The sequence below is a fragment of the Vipera ursinii genome (assembly GCF_947247035.1).
Source record: "Vipera ursinii genome assembly, contig: scaffold_347, whole genome shotgun sequence".
NCBI lineage: Eukaryota > Metazoa > Chordata > Lepidosauria > Squamata > Viperidae > Vipera > Vipera ursinii.
Window position 1 is genome coordinate 2,159 of NW_028148259.1, and position 23,885 is coordinate 26,043.

The window sequence follows — 23,885 nt, forward strand, 5'->3', positions numbered from 1 at the left end:
TTCGCTTCCCTTCCCTTCCCCCTCTCTTTTCCTTTCCTTCCCCACTCTCTCTCTCTTTCCTCTCCCTCCCTCTCTCTCTCTCTCTTTCTTTTCTCCTTCCCCACCCCCCTTTCTCTTCCCTTCGCTTCCCTTCCTCTCCCCCTCCCCTTCCCCAACCGGCGTCCCCTTCTCCCCTCCGTCCGCCGCCCCCCCGCCCCCCAAAGCACCGGGACCCATTGTCTCCTTTTCTCGCCCCCCCTGCCCCCCCGGCCGGCCCCAGTGAAGGAAGAAGGCGACCGGGAGATCTCCAGCTCCCGAGAGAGCCCTCCGGTGCGGCTGAAGAAACCGCGCAAGGCGCGAACCGCCTTCACCGACCACCAGCTGGCGCAGCTGGAGCGCAGCTTCGAGAGGCAAAAGTATCTCAGCGTCCAAGATAGGATGGAGCTGGCCGCCTCCCTCAACCTCACCGACACCCAGGTGAAAACTTGGTACCAAAACCGAAGGTGAGCGAGGAAGAGAGGCGGCGGGAGGGGGGGGAGGGGAGAGGAAAGGGGGGGAGGGAAGCGGGAGGGGAAGGGAGGGGAGGGGGGAGGGGAGGGGGGGAGACAGCACAGAGCCAGGAATTTATTTATTTTATTTTTTTTTAATTTTAATTCCATTTATATCCCGCCCTTCTCCGAAGACTCAGGGCGGCTTACAAGCTTAGCAGTAGCCTTCATTCCATGTATATGCCTGCTTATTAGGGCTTTCACACACACCCCAAGCGGCATTATTACAAAGTCAGCTTATTGCCCCCAACAATCTGGGTCCTCATTTTACCTACCGTGTAAGGATGGAAGGCTGAGTCAACCTTGAGCCTGGTGGGACTCGAACCTGCACTAATGGCAGGCAGCTGGTGTTACTTAAGGAGGCATTAGCCCGCTGCTCCACCAAGGCTATTTATTCTATTCTATTCTATTCTATTCTATTCTATTCTATTCTATTCTATTCTATTCTATTCTATTCTATTCTATTCTATTCTATTCTATTCTATTCTATTCTATTCTTTTTTTAAAAAAATCCCATTTATATCCCGCCCTTCTCCGAAGACTCAGGGCGGCTTACAAGCTTAGCAGTAGCCTTCATTCTAGGTATATGCCTGCTTTATTAGGACTTTCACACACACACCCCAAGCGGCATTATTACAAAGTCAGCTTGTTGCTGCCCCCAACAATCTGGGTCCTCATTTTACCTACCTCGGAAGGATGGAAGGCTGAGTCAACCTTGAGCCTGAATTGGTTCTTTGACTTGGGTTTGATTTGGGATAACAGCCGGCTCATGAATCCTCAGCCAGATCTCCAAATATTCCGGGCTGGTACCAGAACCCGGCTTCTTTTGGAGAAAACAAGGATCGGAGCCTGGAGAGAAAGCCTGTTCCAAAAAAAATATATATATGAAAAAATGAAAAAAAGAAAGAAAAAGAAAAAAAAAGTCGCAACTGAGACATTGGGGTCAAGGTGGTTGTTTGTGGACAAAACAAACAAAAGAAGAAGAAGAAGAAGAAGAAGAAGAAGAAGAAGAAGAAGAAGAAGAAGAAGAAGAAGAAGAAGAAGAAGAAGAAGAAGAAGAAGAAGAAGAAGAAGAAGAAGAAGAAGCCAGCGTGGAGGTTTTGCAAAGAAAGGAGTTTAGTTCGAAAAGAGTTTTAAGTTCGAGAGCGTCTTCAACTTAATCCAGGAATTTAATTCCTTGGATCCTTCTCCCCTTCTATTTCTCCCCCCACCCCACGCCCCCGTTCTATTTTATCTTTTGTAGAAAACTCTCTACGTTCTTAATCTACGCGCGCGGGGGGTTTTGAATTCGGCTCCTCTTCCTATTATTCTTTCCTTCCACCTGTTAACCTGGTTACTCCAGCCCAATTGCCGGCTGGCTCCTGTTGGAATGAGGTGTGTGAACCTCGGTAGGACGAAGTTGGAAGCTGGCTTGCGTTTTGGGGGAGGCAAGAAGATGTATGATCTCCTGCAAATCTTAGGAAAAATTCAGGAGAGGCGATGGTGGTTAGAGGTGTCTATCAAGAGTAACTGACATTGGTGCCGTTTCCTACAATTTAATTTTTTTTGTGTGGCTGTGGTGGGAATGCCTTTTAAAAATGATTTTGAAAAACTCGCCCCCCCCCCCCCGTTATTTTAAAACTCTACCCGTGTTCAGTTGTAGCTGTGGATATTTCCCTTAGGGAGTAAAATTATCTTGAATTCAGTGAGGCTTATTTTTGTGTAGACATGTAGAACTTGGGGTTTGGGTGGTTTCTCTCTGCGCCAAGGATTTTACTTTAAAAAAAAATGATTTTAGGATGCTAAATTGCAAAAGTCACTCGATTTCCAGGCCCTGCTTAAAAGACAAATGAAATCACTGCAGTGAAAATAAACACTGTCCAGCTCAAATGGTGCTGAAATATTTTTTGGGGGAAAAAAGGGTCGAATCCACCTGCAGGTCTTGAGGTTATTTTGCAAGCTTTGAGGTGACACTGAACTCTTGACACTGAAGCCAGTTTCTGGATTACACAGGGCGCCTATCTGGATTCTGGAAAAAAGACACTTGATTACTGCTAAGCTTGTAAGCCGCCCTGAGTCTTCGGAGAAGGGCGGGATATAAATGTAATAAAAATAAAAATAAAAAAAATTATGTGAAAGCCACAATCTAGCTGTCACACATGTCTTGCACAGAACGGACTTGGGGATGAGGGCAAGGTTTTTAATCAACTCAAAGAGATTCCGCTGAGTTTAGATTTTGATAAGTTTTGACCTGGATTGGTGTCAGTCTTGGCTATTTTTTATCCTAAATTAATTTTGAACTTGGTTTAAAGGGACCTTGATTAGTTTTGGTTTTAATTACTTTTGACTTGGATTGGTTGTTTTTTTTTAATTTTGGCTATTGTTTGTTTTTATCTTGATTAGTTTTGCTGTTGATTAGCTTGACCTTGATCGGTTTAGGTTTTGCTTAGTTTTTAATCACCCGTAGTTTTGATCATGGCTGTTATGACCAGGCCTGGCAGGTATCTGATGCGTGAACGCAGCTAGCCACTTTGGTTAATGTACGGTTTTGTAGCCTGGCGTTGCTTCGTGTTGGTCTTCTAGGGAACGAGAAAACAAAGGCCGCACAATATGTTTGATAGTTTGCATATCAGCACCACAATCGCAACAAGGGGAATTGGTCAGCCCGTTAGGAGGCCACTGCCATACCCGCACAGAAGTGTTGTGCATAATAATTACATGGATTGTGTGTATATGTTTACTTCTCTTCTCTCACGTTCTCGTCATAATGCAGTAATGCAGGCTGACTCTGCCCATAGCCTGGAGTTCGATCCTGACCAGCTCAAGGTTGACTCAGCCTTCCACCCTTCTGAGGTCGGTAAAACGAGGACCCCAGATTGTTGGGTGGGGGGGTGGGGGAGATGCCGACTCTGTAAACTGCTTAGAGAGGGCTGTAAAGCACTGTGGAGCGGTATAAAAGTCTAAGTGCTATTGCTTATTCTATCATTCACACTAAATAATAATAAATAAATGTTTTGTGCTGACTTAGGATAAAGGGTCAATAACCCAATTAAATTATGCATGTGTTAAATTCACCGAGTCCGTTTCTCTGAAGCTTCCAGAAGAGCTATGAATTTGGATGACATGAGAAGCCTAATTACAGGCAATCCTCAACTTACAACAGTTCGTTCAGAGTTACAACAGCACTGAAAAAAAGTCAGTTATGACCATATTTCACACTTACAACCTTTGTGAGCATCCCCAGGGTCATGTGATCAAAGTTCAGGCACTTGGCAACAGACTCGTATTGATGACGGTCGCAGTGTCCTGGGGGTTACACGATCCCCTTTTCCGACATTCAGACAGGCAAAATCACTTAACAACCATGTCACAACTGCAGTGACTCCCTTAACAACTCTGGCACGAAAGGTCGCAAAATGGGGCAAAATTCACTGAACAAATGTCTCGCTTAGCAACAAAAATTTGGGGCTGAATTGTGGTCATAAGTCAAGGACTACCTCTACTGTTACCAATAAGAATAAAAAAATTATATATACAATAGACAGACAGACAGACAGGTAGGTAGATAGATAGATAGATAGATAGATAGATAGATAGATAGATAGATAGGTAGGTAGGTAGGTAGGTAGGTAGGTAGGTAGGTAGGTAGATAGATAGATAGATAGGTAGGTAGGTAGGTAGGTAGGTAGGTAGGTAGGTAGGTAGATAGATAGATAGATAGATAGATAGATAGATAGATAGATAGATAGATAGATAGATAGATAGACAGACATATTTGATAGATACAGACAGACAGACAGACGTATTTGATAGATGGATAGACAGACTGATATATTTGATAGAGAAAGATATATTTGATGGACAGACAGATGATAGACAGACACTGATAGCCAGATATATTTGATAGATAAATAGATAGATACAGACAGGCAGACATATTTGATAGATAGATAGATAGATAGATAGATAGATAGATAGATAGATAGATAGATAGATAGATAGAAGGAGGGAGGGAGGGAGAGAGAGAGAGAGAGAGAGAGAGAGAGAGAGAGAGAGAGATGAATGATGTCTTTTAAACTGACCTTTCCCAAGTAACTCTTGATCCCTTGGTGTCCTTATCCTCCTTCAAGCCATCATCTTGGTGATAATTGCAAATCGAGAGAGAAAATTAAATTCAAGATGCTGGCCCCCCGCTAAGGGTTGCCAGAGCAAGCTGGGAGAATTTGAACAAAGAAGCAGGAACTGTTCAGAGGTCATTTCACCTTCTGTCTGAAAAAAAAACACAGCCAAAAAACAAGAAGGTAGCAACTAAGCCGACTTGCTGAGTTTTGAAGGAGCCAGGTTAAGGTTACCCCGGACTTAAACAGAATCTGAAAACAGGGCCTGCACAGCAGAGGTGACCCTAACCGCCCCCCCCCAAAAAAACACCTGGTTTGTTAGTCTGAGGTGTAGGCTGACCTGTGAATGCACACCCCACGCGGTGCAGCTTTGTCCACCAGAGTTCGTGCTTTGCCTGTCTGGTGTGAATCCAGCACCTAGGGGACTGTTTCAGTAAACTAGGGTAGGGCAAGCTGGGTGAATGAGGCCGTTTTCTCCAGTTTGGGAAAGTTAAGCTATTAGCAGTTTTATTAAATGGGCTATCGATAAAAAGTGAGCGGACCCGTGGGTGGACAAACAGGCCGACGGTGAGAAAACTCAGTCCTATTTATTTTTTATTTTTTATTTTTTTTTTGCATTCCGAGTTTGCAAAACATTTATCGCAACCCGTTGGACATGCCCTTTTTGACCCAGCCGGAAATTCCTTCCGGATTTTTCTCCTCTTCCTTTAAAAAAAAAAATTCTCTCTTTTTTTATTTGGTTGTTGTGTTAGACTTTTTTTTTAAAAAAAATGCTTTTTTTGCATTTTTTTTTAAAAAGTGCCCCTTCCTCCTCCTCTCAAATCAATATGATTTGCTTCTTATTCTCCATTTCTCAGAGACAGGAAATCTTTCAGATTTGATGAGGCAGGCACGAGGAAGACGAGAAAGAAGAGGAAGGAGGAGGAGGAGGAGGAGGAGGAGGAGGAGGAGGAGGAGGAGGAGGAGTTATTTAATTTGGGTGGGTGGGAGAGAAAAAAAGAGAAAGGGAAAAAAATCTGTTGTTGTTTTTTTCAGCTAAAGGCATAACAGCATGTTGCTGGGCTATTAATAATATATCCCAATTGATGCTTCGGGCATCAATAATTAAGGGCAGTTACAGTAATTACACAATTATGATGACGATAAATAATTTACTGGGGAAAAGGGAGACGGAATTGCTCCTGGGCAGAAGAGGTGAAAGGCAAGGATTATGGGCTACTTGATTCAAAGGTATCTGTTTCCCATGCTTCCAAGGATTGAGCTGGGTTACTGCTTGCAGCAGGTAAGGTTGGAGAGAGCAAAGGAGATGGTCAATTTCTGAGGGTCAATTTTGTCAATGCTTAATTCTTAAAACTGCAGGCAGTCCTCAGTTTACAACCATTCCGTTTAGCGACGGAGGGTAACCGATCAACCCCTCCTGGAGTTAGAACCCGGAGGCCCTACGGGTATTCCTTCAGTTACAACTTTTCGTTTCACGACCATGACACTGGGAGAAAAAAAAAGGCACTTACGACCAGTTTTTCGCGCTCGTGACCGTTGCAGCATCCTCCGTGGTCACTTGATCAATATTCAGACGCTGGGCAACTGGCTTGGACGGAGGACTGTTGCACTGTGCCAGGGGGGGGGAAAGGGGGGGTTCACGTGATGACTGGACAACAAGCTTAGTCACTTAGCAGCTTCGCTTAGCAACAGTTGCAGACGTTAAGTCGAGGACTAGCTGTAGAGAAGAAGAAAAAGCGTGTGAGAGGAGTGGCCTTGTCGAACGGTGCAACGGTGGCTCTGAGCAAGGGTTATTTTTTTTTTCCTTCCCACTTTTCTAGGTTACGGAGGGTCCCCCCCCTGAAGGCACTTCCGTTCGCCTGGGTTGTATTTATCAATATTGACTGAATTAAAAATGAAAATTGAGGCAATCTCTCCAGCCACTGCTTCTCACGGCTGTTTAATGGGATTTTGAAATTGTAGTCTTTTTTTTCAACACAGGCCAGCAAATGACTTTGATTTTAAGGATCCTCGGCCCGGAGGTGTGTGTGGAAGAAAAGCTACTCTAAAGAATAGAACCACTTTGCTTTAGTGGTTGAGACGCCAGGCTAGAAAGCAGGAGACTGGGAATTCTAGTTCCACCTTAGGAATGGGAGCTGGCTGGGGGACTTTGGGCCAATCTCCAGGAGACGGTGAGTTCTAGTCCTGCCTTAGGCAACAAGCTGGGGTCTCAGATCTCAAGATCTTCGCAAGACACCCTACAGGGGCCCTAGCTGGAAGGACCACATTCAGACAGGCACCGAGCAGAGCGCTGCAAGAATGCATGTCCTAAAAAGCAGGAATGGAGGTTAAAAGTTATGGATGGAGTTGCAGAGGGGAGTATTTAATACAAAAAGGAGAGCCGGGGGTGGGGGTGGGGGGGGTGGGGTGGGGGCGGAACTCTTTGGAGTTTTGCTGCAGGAACAACTGCAGCAGAAATGGTGGCACCGACAGATCCTATACAGTGTGGAAAAAGTGCCATAAATCACTTTTCCCAGCGCTGTGTAACTTTGAACGGTCACTAAGCAAATTGTTGTAAGCCAAGGACTGCTCTATTCTGTTTTCAAAGAAGAAAAAGCTGAGGAAATCCAGTTGGCTTTTGGGGAAAAAAAAGCTCCATTTGGGGCAGCAAGCAGGACCTGGATGATTGAGCATCTCTAATAGAGACATTCATTTCCTCCTCCTCCTCCTCCTCCTCCTCCTCCTCCTCCTCCTCCTCCTCCTCCTCCTCCTCCTCCTCTCTGCAAACCCCACTCCCTTCTAGCACTGATGATGTTACCTAGCTGGGTCATGAAACATCTGCAAGAAAGCCCCCCCAGCTCAGAGAGCACCAAGGATCCCACAGTCCTCCTCCTCCTCCTCCTCCTCCTCCTCCTCCTCCTCCTCTTCTCACAAACCCCACTCCCTTCTAGCACTGATGATGTCACCTAGCTGGGTCATGAAACATCTGCAAGAAAGCAAGCAACCAAAGACCCCACAATCATCTCCTCCTCCTCCTCCTCCTCCTCTGTCTGAACTCTGTTCTTAGACCCCACCTCAATAAAAGTAATTTCAAGCTTCCTGCGGAGTTAAATTCCTCCTCCTCCTCCTCCTCCTCCTCCTCCTCCTCCTCCTCCTCCTCCTCCTCCTCCTCTTTGCACACCACACACCCTTCTAGCATTGATGACATGTCCTAGTTGGGTCATGAAACGTCTGCAAGAAAACAACCCAGCTCGGAGAGCCACCAAATCTTCTTCCTCCTCCTCCTCCTCCTCCGTCTGAACCCCGTTTCCTCTCTCCCCCCCTCCAGGACCAAGTGGAAGAGGCAGACGGCGGTGGGGCTGGAGCTGCTGGCCGAGGCGGGCAACTACTCCGCCCTGCAACGGATGTTCCCATCGCCCTATTTCTACCCGCAAAGCCTGGTCTCCAACCTGGATCCCGGCGCTGCGCTCTACCTGTACCGGGGTCCCAGCGCGCCCCCCCCGGCGCTCCAGCGGCCTCTGGTCCCTCGCATCCTCATCCACGGACTGCAAGGGGGCAGCGAGCCCCCACCGCCTCTGCCCCCGCTGGCCGGTGTCCTCCCCAGAGCCGCTCAGCCCCGGTGAACGGACCCCCCCCGAACCCCAACCCGGGCTTGGCTTCAGGAAGATACGCCGGGGTGGGAAGCGGCGCCCCCCCGCTTCCCTGCGCCAGATTGACTCTGCAAAGGGGAGGGGAAAGGGGGGAGGAGAAGTGGGGGGGGAAAGGACGCGGGGAGGGGCTGGAACTGGCGCAGCAGCCCTGCACGCATCTTCGGGGGGCATTCCCACGACCGGCCGACCGGCCGCCTTTCTTGCTTGCCATCAGGGGAACCGCCCTCCTTCCCTACCGAGCCAGCGAGATGCTGCAAACATTCACCCCAGGCACTTTTCAGACCTCTTTGCTACGCATTAGTGTTTTGTTTTTTTGTTTTTTTTCCCCTCCTTTTCTTCTTTCTATCCTGGCTTATTTCCCACAATCTTCAGCTCGCTTGTCGGGGACCACTTCTTAGATTAAGGCTGAGCCTGTCGATCAAAAGGTCGGCAGTTTGGCGGGTCGAATCCCGAGTGCCGTGTAGCAGACTGAGCGCCTGTTACTCGTTCCCAGCTTCTGCCAACCTAGCAGTTCAAAAGCACGTAAAAAATGCAAGTAGAAAAACAGGGACCACTCCGGTGGGAAGGGAACAGCGTTCCGTGCGCCTTTGGCGTCTAGTCATGCCGGCCACAGGACCACGGAGACGTCCTCGGACAAGCGCTGGCTCTTCGGCTTTGAAACGGAGATGAGCACCGGCCCCTAGAGTCGGAAACGACTAGCACGCATGTGCGGGGGAACCTTGACCTTGACCTTGAGCTGGGTTTAGGAGGTGGCGTGTGAAGTTTGGGTTTTGCCAGCTTGGGGGTGGGGGGGGTGGGGGTCCCCGTACTCGCCAAGCCACGGCCAGCCGTCCTTCGAACCATGTTTTGAGTCACGCAAACCTGGGCCTGGGTTAAATTCTTGGGAGTTTAACGAGTTGTATGAACCATGTGGCTCTGCCTAATAATGGGTGAATCCAGAATGTTGAGTTGATTCAGCAATCCAGAGGTTGTTGCCGCTTAGGGCTGGGATTCAGCTCCCTGCGACAGAGAAGGCACAGCAAATCTTTTCCAAACCTTGGCCTGCTCAACTCCCAAAGCCCAAGCCAACACGGTTAAAAAAAAATAAAAATTAAAATTAAAGCTCATTATAGGCCAAACTTTCATAGAAAATGTGCCCAGTTGGGGAAAACCTCTTTTTGATGTTTCCTGTACATAAAAGGGTTTATTTTGAAAAAAATCGCAAAAATTCTCTCTGCTTTGCAACTGGTTCTACAGACTCTCCCTTCCTTTGCTTAAAAAAGAAAGAAAGAAAGAAAGAAAGAAAGAAAGAAAGAAAGAAAGAAAGAAAGAAAAGAAAGAAAAAGAAAGAAAAAGAAAGAAAGAAAGAAAGAAAAGAAAGAAAAAGAAAGAAAAAGAAAGAAAGAAAGAAAGAAAGAAAGAGAAAGAAAGAAAGAAAAAGAAAGAAAGAAAGAGAAAGAAAGAAAGAAAGAAAGAAAGAAAGAAAGAAAGAAAGAAAGAAAGAAAGAAAGAAAGAAAGAAAGATTTTCTTCAGAAATCCACATTGCACATATCAGCAATTGATCTGAGTATTGATTTTCTGAGTTTGCAGTGCCCGGTGGCCTTTTTTCCTCTTCTCTTCCCCTTTTTGCTCCTTGCCCACTTTCTTAGCCCCCCCAAAGAAAAATGACCCCCTCCCCTCTCCCTTTGCAGAAAAGGAAGCGAAACCCCAGTTCTGACTCCTGAGGGGCCCCGTAATCTAGCAAAGCAAGTGAACAAATGTCTGTTTTAATCGCAAAGTAAGATTGGCGTGACATTTGAACCAGGACGATAAAAAAAAAGATCTTGAAACACATGCCAGAGGGACTCAGAAGCTCCACAGGGTTATCACACGTGTGTGCGTGTGTGCGTGTGTGTGTGTGTGTTTGTATATATCTACCTGAGAGTACCAAGGAATTCTGGGCGTCTCAAAGTGATGATAAAGCTTCCACTTTATCTTCGCTGCTCTCTTCCAGGAGGGGTTTGATTGCGTTAAATCCCCAGACAGAACCACAACTCCCCACTGTGCGCTGTTTGCAGAAAGAAGGGGGGGGAAGAGAAAGAGAATGCAAACACTGAACAAACACAAACACAAAAACCCCTTGCTTTAAATATGGGCCAGAGGGAAGATGCGCTATGCGGATTCCCTACAGACGGATGACTCTCCTTCCATGAAGAAAGGAAAAAGAAAAAAAATGGAGAGCTAGTTTGCAAGGCCTTTTCTGCTGATTCTGATTTCAGCCGCAGAAAGGGGGAAAAGCAGAGAAAGGAGTTCAATTTCCCTGGATCTAGGAACATCTAGATCTTCTAGAAGGAGCTGGTTCTCGGTTGCTTCGGAAAGGGGTTCCAGAACTGGTCTAGAACATCCTCAGGACCCCTGGCGAGGACACCTGATCTTTCCTGCTACCTTACCGGTCTTACGGAATTTTTTTTGCAGCTCAGCTCTGGACAGCCCCACCAGATCTGGAGACTTCACCCGTTCGGGATCCAGGGACGGGGGATCTATCAACGTTCTGGAACCCAGATTTCATCCCATCGTTTTTCTAGGTATCTCATAAGTCTCCAAAGGATGGGGAGTTGGCTACTTTAACGTGACGTCTCAACAAGCACGTGAGCTGGGACGATATTTAGAGCCCATTTTTAAGCGAGGTGGGAGAGCTGAGTTCCATTTAAAAAAAAAAGTCTTTTTTTAAAAAAATGTTATTCCATGAATGTTCCGATTCTTGCCACAAACCTGCGCCAGCGGGTACAATTCTGCATTTCATTCCTAGACCCACCGTTCATATCCCTTTGAAGGCTACATCTACTGATGCTTGCTGAATGTCAGCTCTGCGGTTTGGTTTCGGTCTCTTTTAGCCAAGACTAAATGAGAAAAAAATTCAGCCTGGAAACGCAGCCTATTTTTTATTTTAATTTTTTTTTTTAAAAAAAAATTCTTTGCAGTTTAGGTGTTTGCCTGTAGAACAAATCCACCCCTCCTTAGCCAGGAGAACAAAAACATGCAGATTGTATCCGAGTGTACTGAAAAAAAAAGTCCTTTTACGCTAAGGCAAAGATTTTTCAAGATGACATTCCTTCTTTTTTTTTTTTAAAAAAAAAAGAGGTCCGTGAGCTGTTTTTGTTTTGTTTTTAATTTTAATTTCGTTTTTTTGGTTGCCATTGTAAATAACTGTACACAGAGTATATTATTTATGGTGAACACCCCCCCCCCAAGGGTGTATTTGTGTAAGTGCGTCTTGTTAAGTGTGTACCACTGTGGGATTCTCTTTTCTGGATTTTATAAGGGAAGGAAGAAGAAGGAGAAAAAAAAAAGACGACGGAAAGGAGAATTTAGAAGAGCTCAGATTACAAAAAAAAAAAATCTCTTCTCTTTCTTTTTTTTAAAAATGTGGAAATAAAACTTCTTTACAAACAAGAGGGAGGCCATTGAGAAGACTTTTGATTTTTACGAGCAGAGCTTTCGGTTGAAACGTCAAGAGCGGGTTGAAAAGCCCGAAGGAGCTTACGCAGGGGGAAACATCCGTCTCTCCGTTCTTCTCATGGGGGGGGGGGAATAAATGTTTCGCTGTATCTCAGCTTGTTCCAAGAGCTCTCTCTCATTTTAGTAAAAAAAAGCCAGCAGACCAGCCAGTTCTGACAGGTGGTCCTCGATCACCATGCAGCCCAGAATTTAGGCCGCCCGGCAAGACATTTATCGAGCGTTGCCTCGCTTTACGACCTTTCTCGCTGCCGTTGTTGCAGGAGCAAAATGGCGGTGAAGTGTTCTGCTCATCCCGTGACCGTAGGGGCTGCTTCTGAAGGGTGAAAAGTGGTCACAAAAGTCCCTTTTTATTTATTTATTTATTTTTATTTTATTTATTTTAATCCCATTTATATCCCGCCCTTCTCCGAAGACTCAGGGCGGCTTACAATCTAAGCACAAATCCCCCCATTGCAACTTCGGTCGCTAAATAAGAGCTTGTGAGTCAAGGACAGCCCGTCTGTCGTCTTCCAGGTTCTGATTTCAAGGAGGGCTTGATCTGTCCCTCTCTGACATAATTGGCCACCATCACAAGGGGACCGTTTTTCACACAGCTGTGGCAGCAACCCCGTGGCCGGGTGATCAAAATCCAGAAGCTTGGCAACTTGACATGCCCCCCCCCGGGGTCACGTGATCCCCTTTTGCGAACGTCTGCAGGGATTCACTGAAACAGCTCTGGCACAAAAGGTCACAAAACGGGGCAAAATTCATTGAACCACCGTCTTGCTTAGCGACAGAAACCTTAGGCTCCATCGTGGCCGTAAGCCAATAGTATCTGTGCATCCATCTTCACAGCTATGTTATCAATGACAGAAAGCTGTTATCTTGCCAGCATTATAGTTTTGACAATCTCTAAAATTTATCCGCTTTTATTTTCCTGCCCCACACTTCCTGGGCTGACTAAATAGGGTCAAAGCTGGTTAGAAACTTGGATGGGAGACGAGAAATTCCAGGGCTGCAGAAAACAGAAACATCTTAAATATCCCCGAGGATATTTAATGGGGGCTGGCAGGGGGCGGGGGGGAGAATGACAGCTTCAAAAGGTTTTCCATTTGATTATCAGGTGTCCAGCTCGACTGGAAGGAGAATTGTTGGAATACATCAATGATTTATTTTTCACATTTCTGAAACGGAGTTAAATACTCACCTGCACAACAAGCCTGTGAGGTAGATCGCATTGGAGGCACATCTAAAATGAGAAGAGAATGTTTCATCTAAGCACGCAAGAAAGATGAAGCTTTGATACAACAATGATTGATAGACAAATAACAGAGGCTGAGAGGCAGTTTGGTGCCGTGGTTAAGGCACCAAGCTTGAAACCGGGAGGCTGCGAGTTCTAGTTCTGCCTCAGGCGCGAAGCTAGCTGGATAACCTTGAGCCAGCCGCTTTCTCTCAGCCCTGGGAAAGAGGCAATGGCTAACCGTTCTGGAAAAAAAACCTTGCCAAAGAAGCTGTAAGGACTGGCCCAGGCAATCTCCAAGAATCGGCCACGATTGAACAGAAGGCAAAATAATACTAACAACTTAGCTTAGTCGAGAAGCTGCATTGAGTATTTGCCAACATAACAAGAGGCTTATGATTTTTTTATTATTATTATTTTTAGAAAACATGGGTATCAATAGCAGTGTGAACGCAGAGATACAGAATATAAGAGTGGAGGTCTTCTAGTCTGGCCCCCTGCTCAAACAGGAGACCCTATATATACTCAGTGCTTTTTTTGTAAAAGAAAAAGGTGCCGGGACTCACACACGTCATACAACCTGCCTTGCCTACCCTACAAGGTTCCATCCAAAAAAGGTGCCGGAACTCCGTTCTGGGCGTTCTATGAGAAAAAAAAGCCCTGCCTATACTATTCTGTGGACAAGTGGCTGTCCAGTCTCTTCTGGAAAACTCCAGCGTTGAAGCACCCACAACTTCTGGAGGCAAGTGGTTCCACGGGTTAATTGGTCTCATGGTTAAGGAAATTTTTCCTTAGTTCCGGGTTGCTTCTCTCCTTGGATTAAATTTCATCCGTTGTTTCTCGTCCTGCCTTCGTGTGCTATTGGAGAAAAGGTTGACACCCACCCTCTTCTTCGTGGCAGCCCCTCAAATACTGGAAGACTGCTATCCTGTCGCCTCTAGTCCTTCTTTTCATCAAACTGGACATACCCAATTCCTGCAACCAGGGCTTTTTTTTGTCATAGAACGCTCGGAACGGAGTTCCGGCACCTTTTTTGGATGGAACCTTGTAGGGTAGGGCAAGGGTTGGTTGTATGACGTGTGTGAGTTCTGGCACCTTTTTCTTTTGCAAAAAAAGCACTGCCTGCAACCATTCATTTTTTTTTAATCCTCCAGCCCCCTAACCATCTTTGGTCCTCTTCTCTGCATTGTCTAGAGTCTCAACATCTTTTATATATTGTGCCGTGCAAAACTGAAGCAGAGGCGAGGTGGACGCTTTAATGATCCATTTTCCACCTCTTTTATTTCTTTAAGGAATTCCTTCCTTTGATGGGGGGTGTTATCCCTCCTCCCCCTCCCCTCCCTCATTCCCCCTTTTCTTTGCAGTTTGGAGCTACACACACAAAAAAAATCCAGGGTGGGAGATGTTGCCCCCACCTCATTGCCCAACTTTGCTGGGCGAATTGATTAACACTTGTCTTCCAAAACAAGGATAATGGCTGTAAATTTATCTCTTGGGCCAAAACTAAATGGGGGCCCCCCTCCCCTTTAATAATTATGGAAACATTTTTTTGTGGGGGGGGGAAGAGAGAAAGAAAGGGCACGAATGTATTTCTCGTCTGTCTTCGGCCACTTTCTCCTCACCAGCTGGTCTCCGGCAGAGTTTACAGATATTTTTTTTTTTTCAGATTTTTCCCGCCCCCCCCCCCTTTCCCACTTCCCATCTTGGGAAGGTGGCAGATGGATTGCGAGCCTTTTAAAAGAGCAGCAGGGTTTTTGGTTTTTTGTGTGTGTTTTTGGCAGTTCAGTTCAGTCCCTCCCCCATCCTTTTTTTTTTTCTCTCTCTCTCCAAGTTGAAGGCCAAATTATTCTGATAAAATATCGGTTCTGGCCCTCCAAAGAGTTTTTCACAAGCTGGAAAAGAAAGCAAATCGCTCTCTTCTTCTTCTCTACGGCCCAACTGTCCGGGATTTTCTTAGACGTGTGCAGGGTTTTTTTTTTAAAAAAAATAATAATATTTATTTGTACAGCGGTACCTCGGTTACTCATCGTTAATAGGTTCCAGAAGGCGTGAGGAGTACCAAAAACAAACAATTTTTTCCCCGTAAGGAATAATAATGCAGTGAGTCGCAAGACAGCTGACAAGAGTGACAGGTTCCACTGTTGTTAAATATCAAACGATGATTTACCGGGTACAAAATTTTCGCTTCAAAGTGCACCGAGTACCAAATTTGATGAGTTTCAAACTCAGAGCAGTTGAGTACCCAGGGAAGCCACTGCATCTCGCTTTTCTTATTTTTACAAATAATTCAAGGCCGCAAACATATCCAATTAGATTCCTCCTCTTATTTTCCCCCACAACAAGCCTGTGAGGTGAGCTGGGCTGAGAATGATTGACTGAAAGTCACCCAGCTGGCTTTCATGCCTGAGGCAGGACTAGAACTCACCATCTCCCGGTGATTGGCTCAAAGTCACCCAGCCAGCTTTCACGCCTAAGGCAGGACTAGAACTCACCGTCTCCCGGTGATTGGCTCAGTCACCCAGCCAGCTTTCACGCCTAAGGCAGGACTAGAACTCACCGTCTCCCGGTGATTGGCTCAGTCACCCAGCCAGCTTTCACGCCTAAGGCAGGACTAGAACTCACCGTCTCCCGGTGATTGGCTCAAAGTCACCCAGCCAGCTTTCACGCCTAAGGCAGGACTAGAACTCACCGTCTCCCGGTGATTGGCTCAAAGTCACCCAGCCAGCTTTCACGCCTAAGGCAGGACTAGAACTCACCGTCTCCCGGTGATTGGCTCAGTCACCCAGCCAGCTTTCACGCCTAAGGCAGGACTAGAACTCACCGTCTCCCGGTGATTGGCTCAAAGTCACCCAGCCAGCTTTCACGCCTAAGGCAGGACTAGAACTCACCATCTCCTGGTGATTGGCTCAAAGTCACCCAGAGTTCATGCTTAAGGCAGGACTAAAAGTCATCAATCTCCTGGTGATTGGCTCAAAGTCACCCAATCAGAGTTCATGCCTAAGGCAGGACTAGAACTCGTCTCCTGGTGATTGGCCAAGACACCTAGCTGGCTTTCATGCCTAAGTCGGGACTACAACTCCCAGTCTCCAGGTTTCTAGCCCGGTGCCTTAGCCACTAGACACAACATCACAGTGTAAGCAATCTCCGGAAGGAAGGAAGGAAGGAAGGAAGGAAGGAAGGAAGGAAGGAAGGAAGGAAGGAAGGAAGGAAGGAAGGAAGGAGGGAGGGAGGGAGGAAGGAAGGAAAGAAAGGGAGGGAGGGAGGGATGAAAAGAAAGGGAACATAAACCCCCCCAAAAGAGAATTTGGGGGACGTTTTGCAATGCACTTAGCTCCAAAGGCAGCTGCAATTCATTCCCTCCACCTTGCTTTGCCCTTGTGAAAAATGACAACTTTCCATAACAAAGCACAACTGGGGGAGGAGGGGGGGGGAAGAAGAGGATTTGGACCGGCTGAGCATTCGAGTTGAGTTTTGTGTGTGCTTATAAAAAAAAAAAAAAGGAAAAAAGGGTGTGTGTGTGTGTGCGAAGACAGACAAGACCAGCCGGATTGTCCTGAGCTTAAGGTTAATGAAGTAAGAAAGCAGTCTCTCTTTCAAGGCAGGGCAAACAGAGGGGGACACCCCCCCCAGGACTCCCCTCAATACAAAGAGGCCTCCTGTTCGAGGACAGGCCTACATGGATTGACTTAAACCCAGGGGATAAGTGCTTGAAATTTAATCTTATTGCCTAAGAATGAGGCCAAACAAAACTCTCTTAAAATCATATTAAAAATCTATCAAAGGAACAACTTGGACTTTTTTTTATCAGTGTGGAAAAAAAAGAGAAGAGAGATAAATTCGGGGGGGGGGGGAGAGAGAGAGAGAGAGAACGGGGCGAAACAATGAAGCCCACCGTCTTCCAGAAAATGGAAATTGGAGAGATTGGGGACCACTTCATTATTCTTGCAACTGCCTCCCCCCCCCCCCCCGTCTCCGTGTTAACGAAGGGCAATTTTTTTGGACGCCTGGAAAAGCCACACAATTAAAAATCCGCTTTCTGGAAGCACCTCTGGGGGGGGGGAAGCTGGACGCTTGGGACACCCACCCCCTTCTCCAAAAATTCATTTGAAACAAACCTGTTCAAAAGGTTTGCTGGTGGCGAAATGGAAGGTTGATAACTCTCCTGCTTCGGGGTGAAATTCAAAATCTGCTTTCCCTTCCCCCTCCTTGGCCCCGCCGCCCCAAAAAGGGGTTCCTTTATTGCAAAGCAGAGACACACCACCCCCCGGGAATCAAAAGGGTTTCATGTTGCATGCAGGGTCCTGCAGATAGTCCTTGACCTACAACACCTCATTTAGCGACCGTTTGGTTGCAAGAGCGCTGAAAAAAGCGACTTCTGCGTTAAAAGAGTTTTGCAGCATAACTGACCTGCAGAACAATTCGGGCTATGAAAAAAACAAAGGCGAAACAAGAGTTTCAGCTCAATTTTCTGCCCCGGTAGGAGGTTTCCCCGATGTAACTCTGAATGCTTTACCTGTTCTTTGCAATGGAAAAAAAAAAAAAACCTCCTATCCGATGGCACATTAAAACCATGTTTTGTTTTATTCGGAAAGACAAGCCTTAAAGCTCTGTAGCCGAGATGCTGTTATCGAGATGCTGTTATCGCCTCAACTGGTAAAACCCAAGTTGCAAATGTCACTTAAAACTGGAACAAAGAGCCACATCAAAGGCAGGCAAGTGGTAGATTTTTTCAAGAGGGAACTTTATAGATGCACTTAGAAAATGTTGATTGTCAAAATCAAGATTAATACCTTCCGAGGCTGGAATGACATTTCTCCTCTTGCAAAAAAAAAATCTCTTCCTTTCCTCCTCCGAGCCTGCCTGCGTTTCATTCAGAAACCAACAAGAAACGTCAGATGTGTTCTGAATTCTGACTCCAGTGCTCAGGATATTTTCAGGAGGAGAGGCTGAAAGCTGGCTGTCCCGGAAAGCCTCTTCCTATTTTTATTTATTTATCAAATTTATCTAGCCTTGCCAGAAGCACAACTCCTTGTATTAAACCACCCAAGAGCAAGCTCGGTGTGCATGTGGGTGTGTCTCTCTTGTGTGACTTTGAAAGGCATCCCCTTTCACGAAGTTTACACTCCGGATTTGGGGGGGGTGGAAACAAACTTTCCTTCCAAGCAGGGCGAAAATTCAGCCCAAGTGAAAATTGGCCTGCGCCACCCTTTTTTTACAACACGTCTCTCGAGACGTAGAACGGAGCCAAGATTTGCTTCTTTCAAAAGCTGAAAAGTTCCCCTGGTTTTTAAAGAGGAATTGGGTCCTGCGAGGTAGTCCTTGACTAACGACTAGAATTGGGATTGGCGTTGCTAAGCGAGGCAGTCGGGAAGAGAGACGTGCCTGATTTTATGGCCTTTTTTTTTTTTTGCCATGGCTGATAAGCAAATCAATGCAAGGGATTCGGGGGTTTTTTTCCCCTGCTGGCAGAGTTTCCCCAAATCTTCCCTAAAGTACCTCGAGAAATTTTCTTTTTTCTTCTCCCCACTGAAAACCGATCTGAGCTGAAAGTTTTGGTAAGACGCAACTGCCTTATTGTCAATATGTCTTTGAGGGAGGGATTAACCTTGGTTGGTTAACCTGGCTGGTCTTCTCTTCTAGATCAGGAAGAGAACGTTCCTGGTTGAACCTGATCGGTCTTCTAGATCAAGGAGGGGACATTTCTAGTTGAACCTGGTTAGGTTTTTTTTCCTTCTTCTAGATCACGGAGGGAGGGACATTTCTGGTTGAACCTGGTTGGTCTGTTCTTCTAGATCAAGGGGAAAGGGGGACATTTCTGGTTGAACCTGGTTGGTCTCTTCTAGATCAAGGAGAAAGGGGGACATTTCTGGTTGAACCTGGTTGGTCTCTTCTAGATCAAGGAGAAAGGGGGACATTTCTGGTTGAACCTGGTTGGTCTCTTCTAGATCAAGGAGAAAGGGGGACATTTCTGGTTGAACTTGGTGGGTCTGTTCTTCTAGATCAAGGGGAAAGGGGGACATTTCTGGTTGAACCTGGTTGGTCTCTTCTAGATCAAGGAGAAAGGGGGACATTTCTGGTTGAACCTGGTTGGTCTCTTCTAGATCAAGGAGAAAGGGGGACATTTCTGGTTGAACCTGGTTGGTCTCTTCTAGATCAAGGAGAAACGGGGGACATTTCTGGTTGAACCTGGTTGGTCTGTTCTTCTAGATCGGGAGGAAAGGGGGACATTTCTGGTTGAACCTGGTGGGTCTGTTCTTCTAGATCAAGGGGAAAGGGCACGTGCCTGGTTGAACCTGGTTGATCTTCTCTTCTAGATCAAGGGGAAAGGGGGACATTTCTGGTTGAACCTGGTTGGTCTGTTCTTCTAGATCAAGGGAAAGGGCACGTGCCTGGTTGAACCTGGTTGATCTCTCTTCTAGATCAGGAAGGGAGGGGGATATTCCTGGCGTGAACTTGGTTTCCTCTTCTAGATCGGAAGGCCACATCCCCGTGGTTGTGTCTCCCCTCTCGTCCAGCGGTTTCCCAATCCCGTCCACGAGCCATCGAGAACTCCCAAATCAGCTGGGAGAATTCTGCTCTCCCCATTTCCTTAGCCGTCTTTTCCCCTTGCCTTTCAAAGCTGAGGCTCCAAACCACTGGAATATTCAAAGGCAAAACTCAGCTGAGGCTTGACTTGAGTCTTCTTCCTGAGAAGGTCACGCCTGGAGAGGAAAGAGAGAGGTAAGAGACAGGTGAGAAATTGAGAAAGAAGAAAGAAAGAAAGAAAGAAAGAAAGAAAGAAGAAAGAAAGAAAGAAAGAAAGAAAGAAAGAAAGAAAGAAGAAAGAAAGAAAGAAAGAAAGAGAAAGGAAGGAAGGAAGGAAGGAAGGAGAAGAAAGAGAAAGAAAGAAAGAAAGAAAGAAAGAAAGAAAGAAAGAAAGAAAGAGAAGAAAGAAAGAAAGAAAGAAGGAAGGAATAAAGAAGAGAAAGAAAGAAGAAAGAAAGAAAGAAAGAAAGAAAGAAAGAAGAAAGAGAAAGGAAGAAGGAAGAAAGAAAGAAAGAAAGAAAGAAAGAAAGAAAGAAAGAAAGAAGAAAGAAAGAAGAAAGAAGGAAGGAAGGAAGGAAGGAAGAAAGAAAGAAAGAAAGAAAGAAAGAAAGAAAGATAAGAAAGAAAGAAAGAAGAAAGAAAGAAGAAGGAAAGAAGGAAAGAAATTGAGGATTTAGGTTTCCAGCAGAAAAGGCTTCGTTTATTTCCTTCACCAAGGCCACAGCCTTGGATTCTCTGAAAGTCCACCAAAAAGTTTTATTTATTGATTCTTTCGATCGAAAGACTAGCCCCGACAGTTTTTTTTTTATTTTTATTTTTTAAAAAGGGGGAGAGAGAACTTTTATGTAGGGCAGCATCGGTCTGGTTGCTGCACAGAAAGGGAGGGGGAGGAAAAAAACACGACCCTCCTCCTGGGAACGATTCCAGCTCTTCCTGCCTCTAATTAAGTGATATTAAGGCCCCTTAAATGCCACAAGAAAATTGGCAGCCCAGCCACTCCTGAGCCATCGGCAACGTATATGCCAGGAGGAGAAGATTCAGCTGCAACTCTGGGCTGTGAGAACTCGGTTGGAGGGGGGGGAAGGTGGCTTTGGAGCATCAGTGACCAGGTTAGAACCTAGAATAATAGGGTTGGGAGGGACACCTTGAGAGGTCATCTAGTCCAACCCCCTGCTCAAGCAGGAGACTCTATCCCATTGCGGACAAATCCCATTACCAGTGATGGAGCACCCACAACATCTGGTGGAAAGCAGTTGCACTGGTTAACTGTTCTCATTGTCAAGAAATTTTCTCCTTAGTTCTAGGTTGCTTTCTCTTTGATTGGTTTCCATCCGTCGCTTCTTCTCCTGCCTTCAGGGCTTTGGAGGATAGCTTGACCCCCTCTTCTCTGTGGCAGCCCCTCAAATATCGGAAGGCTGCTATCACGGCACCTCTAGTCCTTTTACCCATTTCCCGCAACCGTTCATTGTACCATTTAGCCCCATACTCCTGATCTGTCTTTCCTGCTCTTCTCTGCACTCTTTCTAGATGCACTGATGGTGCTACCTAGTTTGGTAACGAAATGTCTGCAAGAAGAACACCAAGCTCAGACAGCACCAAGGACCCTGCAGTCCTCCTCCTCCTCCTCCTTTCTCCTCCCTTCTCTTCTCCTCCACTCCACAAAACCCACTCCCCTTCTAGCACTGATGACATTACCTAGTCGGGTAACGAAATGTCTGCAGAAAACCACCTGGCTCGGAGAGCGCCAAGGACCTGGCCTTCAGAAGTTGTGGGGGCTCTTAACACTGGAGGTTTTTAAGAATGAACAACGGTTTGTCTGAATGGTTTAGGCTATCCTGTCTGAGCAGGGGGCTGAGCTAGAAGACCTCCAAGGTCTCTTTTGTCAGGCTCTGTTAGGACCTCTTACGGTCTGTAACAGCTCTGTTATTCTGATCTCTCCCTTCTTTCTGAATTTATTTTATTTTTATTTATTTTAATCCGCATTTATATCCCGCCCTTCTCTGAAGACTCAGGGCGGCTTACAATTTAAGCACAAATCAATGTGCTTAAATGTGAATCACGGTGACCCGAATTGGTCATAATATTCCAAGTGCTGCCTCACCGGCGGCGGTCTCAAGCGACTGATAAATTTATCCAGGGTGTTTCTTTTAAAAACGTGAAACATATTGATTTTAAAGGAGAGCATTTGTGGCTCACCCTAGCGGGAAGACCAGACCCGGATTTCTGGAAACGAAAGTGGGAAAGCTTTATTCTCCTACGGGAGTGCGAAACACGGGCGTGTTTGGTATCGGTGTCCCCTGCTTTTCTGCTAGGCCCTTGAGAGTGTAGGGAAAGGGAATGTAAGAGAATAACAAGCTTGCAGGAACAGAGGAAAACATTGTCTGCCTGTAATCCGAAGAGACTTTCGGTGTCAGTCAATCCGCTCCCCGCTGGGTCACCGTAACTTCAAAAGCGGCCCCCATCCCATCTTACATGTTCTTTGTCGGCTAATCAGGCTACTATTCACTCCATAAAGCTCTTTTTAAACCACCCACCCCTGTTCGCTTGTCGTGCTGCCCATCTGCTGGTGAGGGTCAACAGTCCCCCCAAAAACACAGGGGGGGGGAAAGTCCCTAGCGGGTTCTGGAGAGGACAATACCCAGAGACCCCCCCTCTCCTACAGCCCTCCCTCTCCGCACGCACACACCCCATCTCACTTAATTTGGTTCAAAGAGGCAGAACTGTCAGCCCCCACCCCGTTTCTGCTCCTTGTCAAAAAAAAAAGGGGGGAGGGGGAGTTTGGATTAGGAGGGCTGTCTTTGCGGGACCCTGGGGTCTCCCGATCAGCTTTGTCAGCACAAGGGGGGGAAATCCCCCAAACACTTATTGTCTTGACTCTTTTAATCTTTGATCAGGTTGAATTTTAAGTTGAGGTGAATTTTTAAGGTTGGAACTTTTGAGGCCTGATGTTTTCACGTTTTTTAAATCTTTTATCACCTGGTTAAGCCAGCCAGGGACACTGATCATGAGTTGGGCGGCATATAAAATTGGATAAATAAATAGGTAAAATAAAATAAAGATTGTTTTACAGGACTGTAAGACACTGGGCGTGTGTAACAGTAAACTGGCAGGCATGTAAATTTAATAAGTAAAAAATAATCATCCTACTGTTTATCGGATTGTAAGGCACTGAGCATGGTGTAACAGCGAACTGGCTGGCATATAAATTTAATAAGTAAAAAAAAGTAATATTGTTTATCGGACTGTAATACGCCCAGAGTTGCGTGGCAGTGATCTGGGTAGCATATCCATTTAAAATCCATTTAAAATCATAAATAAAATAATATCGGATTGCAAGACGCCGAGCATGGTGTGACGGCGAACTGGCTGCATATAAATTTAATAAATAAATGGGTAAAATAAAATAAAGATTGTTTCATTGGATTGTAAGATGCCCAGGGTTGCGCGAGAGAGATCTGGGCAGCGTATAAATATAATAATTAAATAAAAGACTGTAAACCACTCAGCGTTGCCTCATGTCCACCTCCCCTTTTAAGGAAGGAAGACTCACTCTTCTCTGAAATCTCTGTCCAAGGAAAGGGATTTCCTCTCTTTCCTGGATGGAGAAAAAGCATGTGAAAAATGAACTTTGTCCTCAAGGGATGTTGTCTCCTCCCCACGCTTGGTGCCCAACGATGCTTCGAATCTGGGCCTAGAAACGAAATTATTTTGCATTTTTACCTTTTCTGCTTCTTTCCCTGGCGCGAGGCTCCAGCAGCAGCGCCAAGATTCCGGGAGCGTCGCGGAGCCCAAAACTCTTGGCCACGTGACCCAGGTGCAGAGCCCGGATGTGGAAGATGGCGTTGAGGTTGGCGGGGTAGGTGGCGTACGAGCGAATGAAGGACTGCAGGGCTGGAAGACAAGAAGGGGCCAATGAAGACATCCCAAAGCTGCTAATATCTACGGGGATCGTCACGGTTATACCAAAGGTGCTTTCAAAAGGCAACCAGGATTTGAACATGGCTAGAGGAAATATTAGGACGGAGAGTCAAATGTAGACCAGAATTTTAGCTGCTTTGGCATAACAAAAGAGAAACATAGCAAAGAAGAGTTACATTTAATAATACATATCATCACAGCAGCGAGAATGACCTCGCCCAGGAATGGAAAAACAGTGAAAATACCGAAGAGAGTGAAGTGATAAGTAAAATTTGGGCGGTGCGCAGAAATGGACAAGTTAACTTTGGAAATTAAAAATAAAGACCAGTCAGATTGCTACAAAATTGGAATAAGTTTTGCTCATGGTGGGAACAGAAAGGAAGGTCACAACAGAAACACACAGGATGCTGATTTCACATATTACCAGAATAAGGTGGTTGATAAGATTGAATATTCTATAACTGTATATAAATGATATGTACATAAAAGTGT

General features: G+C 45.9%; 2 protein-coding genes and 1 long non-coding RNA gene across 4 annotated transcripts; 1 reads left to right on the forward strand and 2 right to left on the reverse strand.

The window, feature by feature from the left end:
• Nucleotides 1-203: 203 nt before the first annotated feature.
• On the forward strand, nt 204-8,226 carry LOC310650651 (barH-like 1 homeobox protein; the record flags this gene model as incomplete). Its single annotated transcript, XM_083380233.1, has 2 exons — nt 204-482; nt 7,932-8,226. Coding segments are annotated over 2 exons (574 nt in total), but the record flags the coding sequence as incomplete, so codon positions are not given.
• Nucleotides 2,540-4,765, reverse strand: LOC310650650. The gene is made up of 3 exons (XR_014494409.1): nt 4,589-4,765; nt 2,650-3,085; nt 2,540-2,557 (listed from the first exon to the last, which is right to left on the reverse strand). It is a non-coding gene; the product is annotated as an uncharacterized lncRNA (long non-coding RNA).
• Nucleotides 8,227-17,508: 9,282 nt separating the features above from the next.
• Nucleotides 17,509-23,525, reverse strand: LOC310650649 (uncharacterized protein). Of its 2 annotated transcripts, XR_014494408.1 has the most exons (3): nt 23,196-23,525; nt 19,244-19,651; nt 17,509-19,190 (listed from the first exon to the last, which is right to left on the reverse strand). XR_014494408.1 is itself a non-coding variant. In XM_083380232.1 (2 exons), exons 1-2 carry the CDS (start codon nt 23,473-23,475, stop codon nt 19,608-19,610), a joined length of 324 nt encoding a protein of 107 aa, XP_083236358.1. In that variant the 5' UTR covers nt 23,476-23,525; the 3' UTR covers nt 17,509-19,607. The 2 variants fall into 2 exon arrangements, 1 of the variants encoding a protein (XP_083236358.1); XM_083380232.1 differs by having other exon boundaries at nt 17,509-19,651.
• Nucleotides 23,526-23,885: the final 360 nt, after the last annotated feature.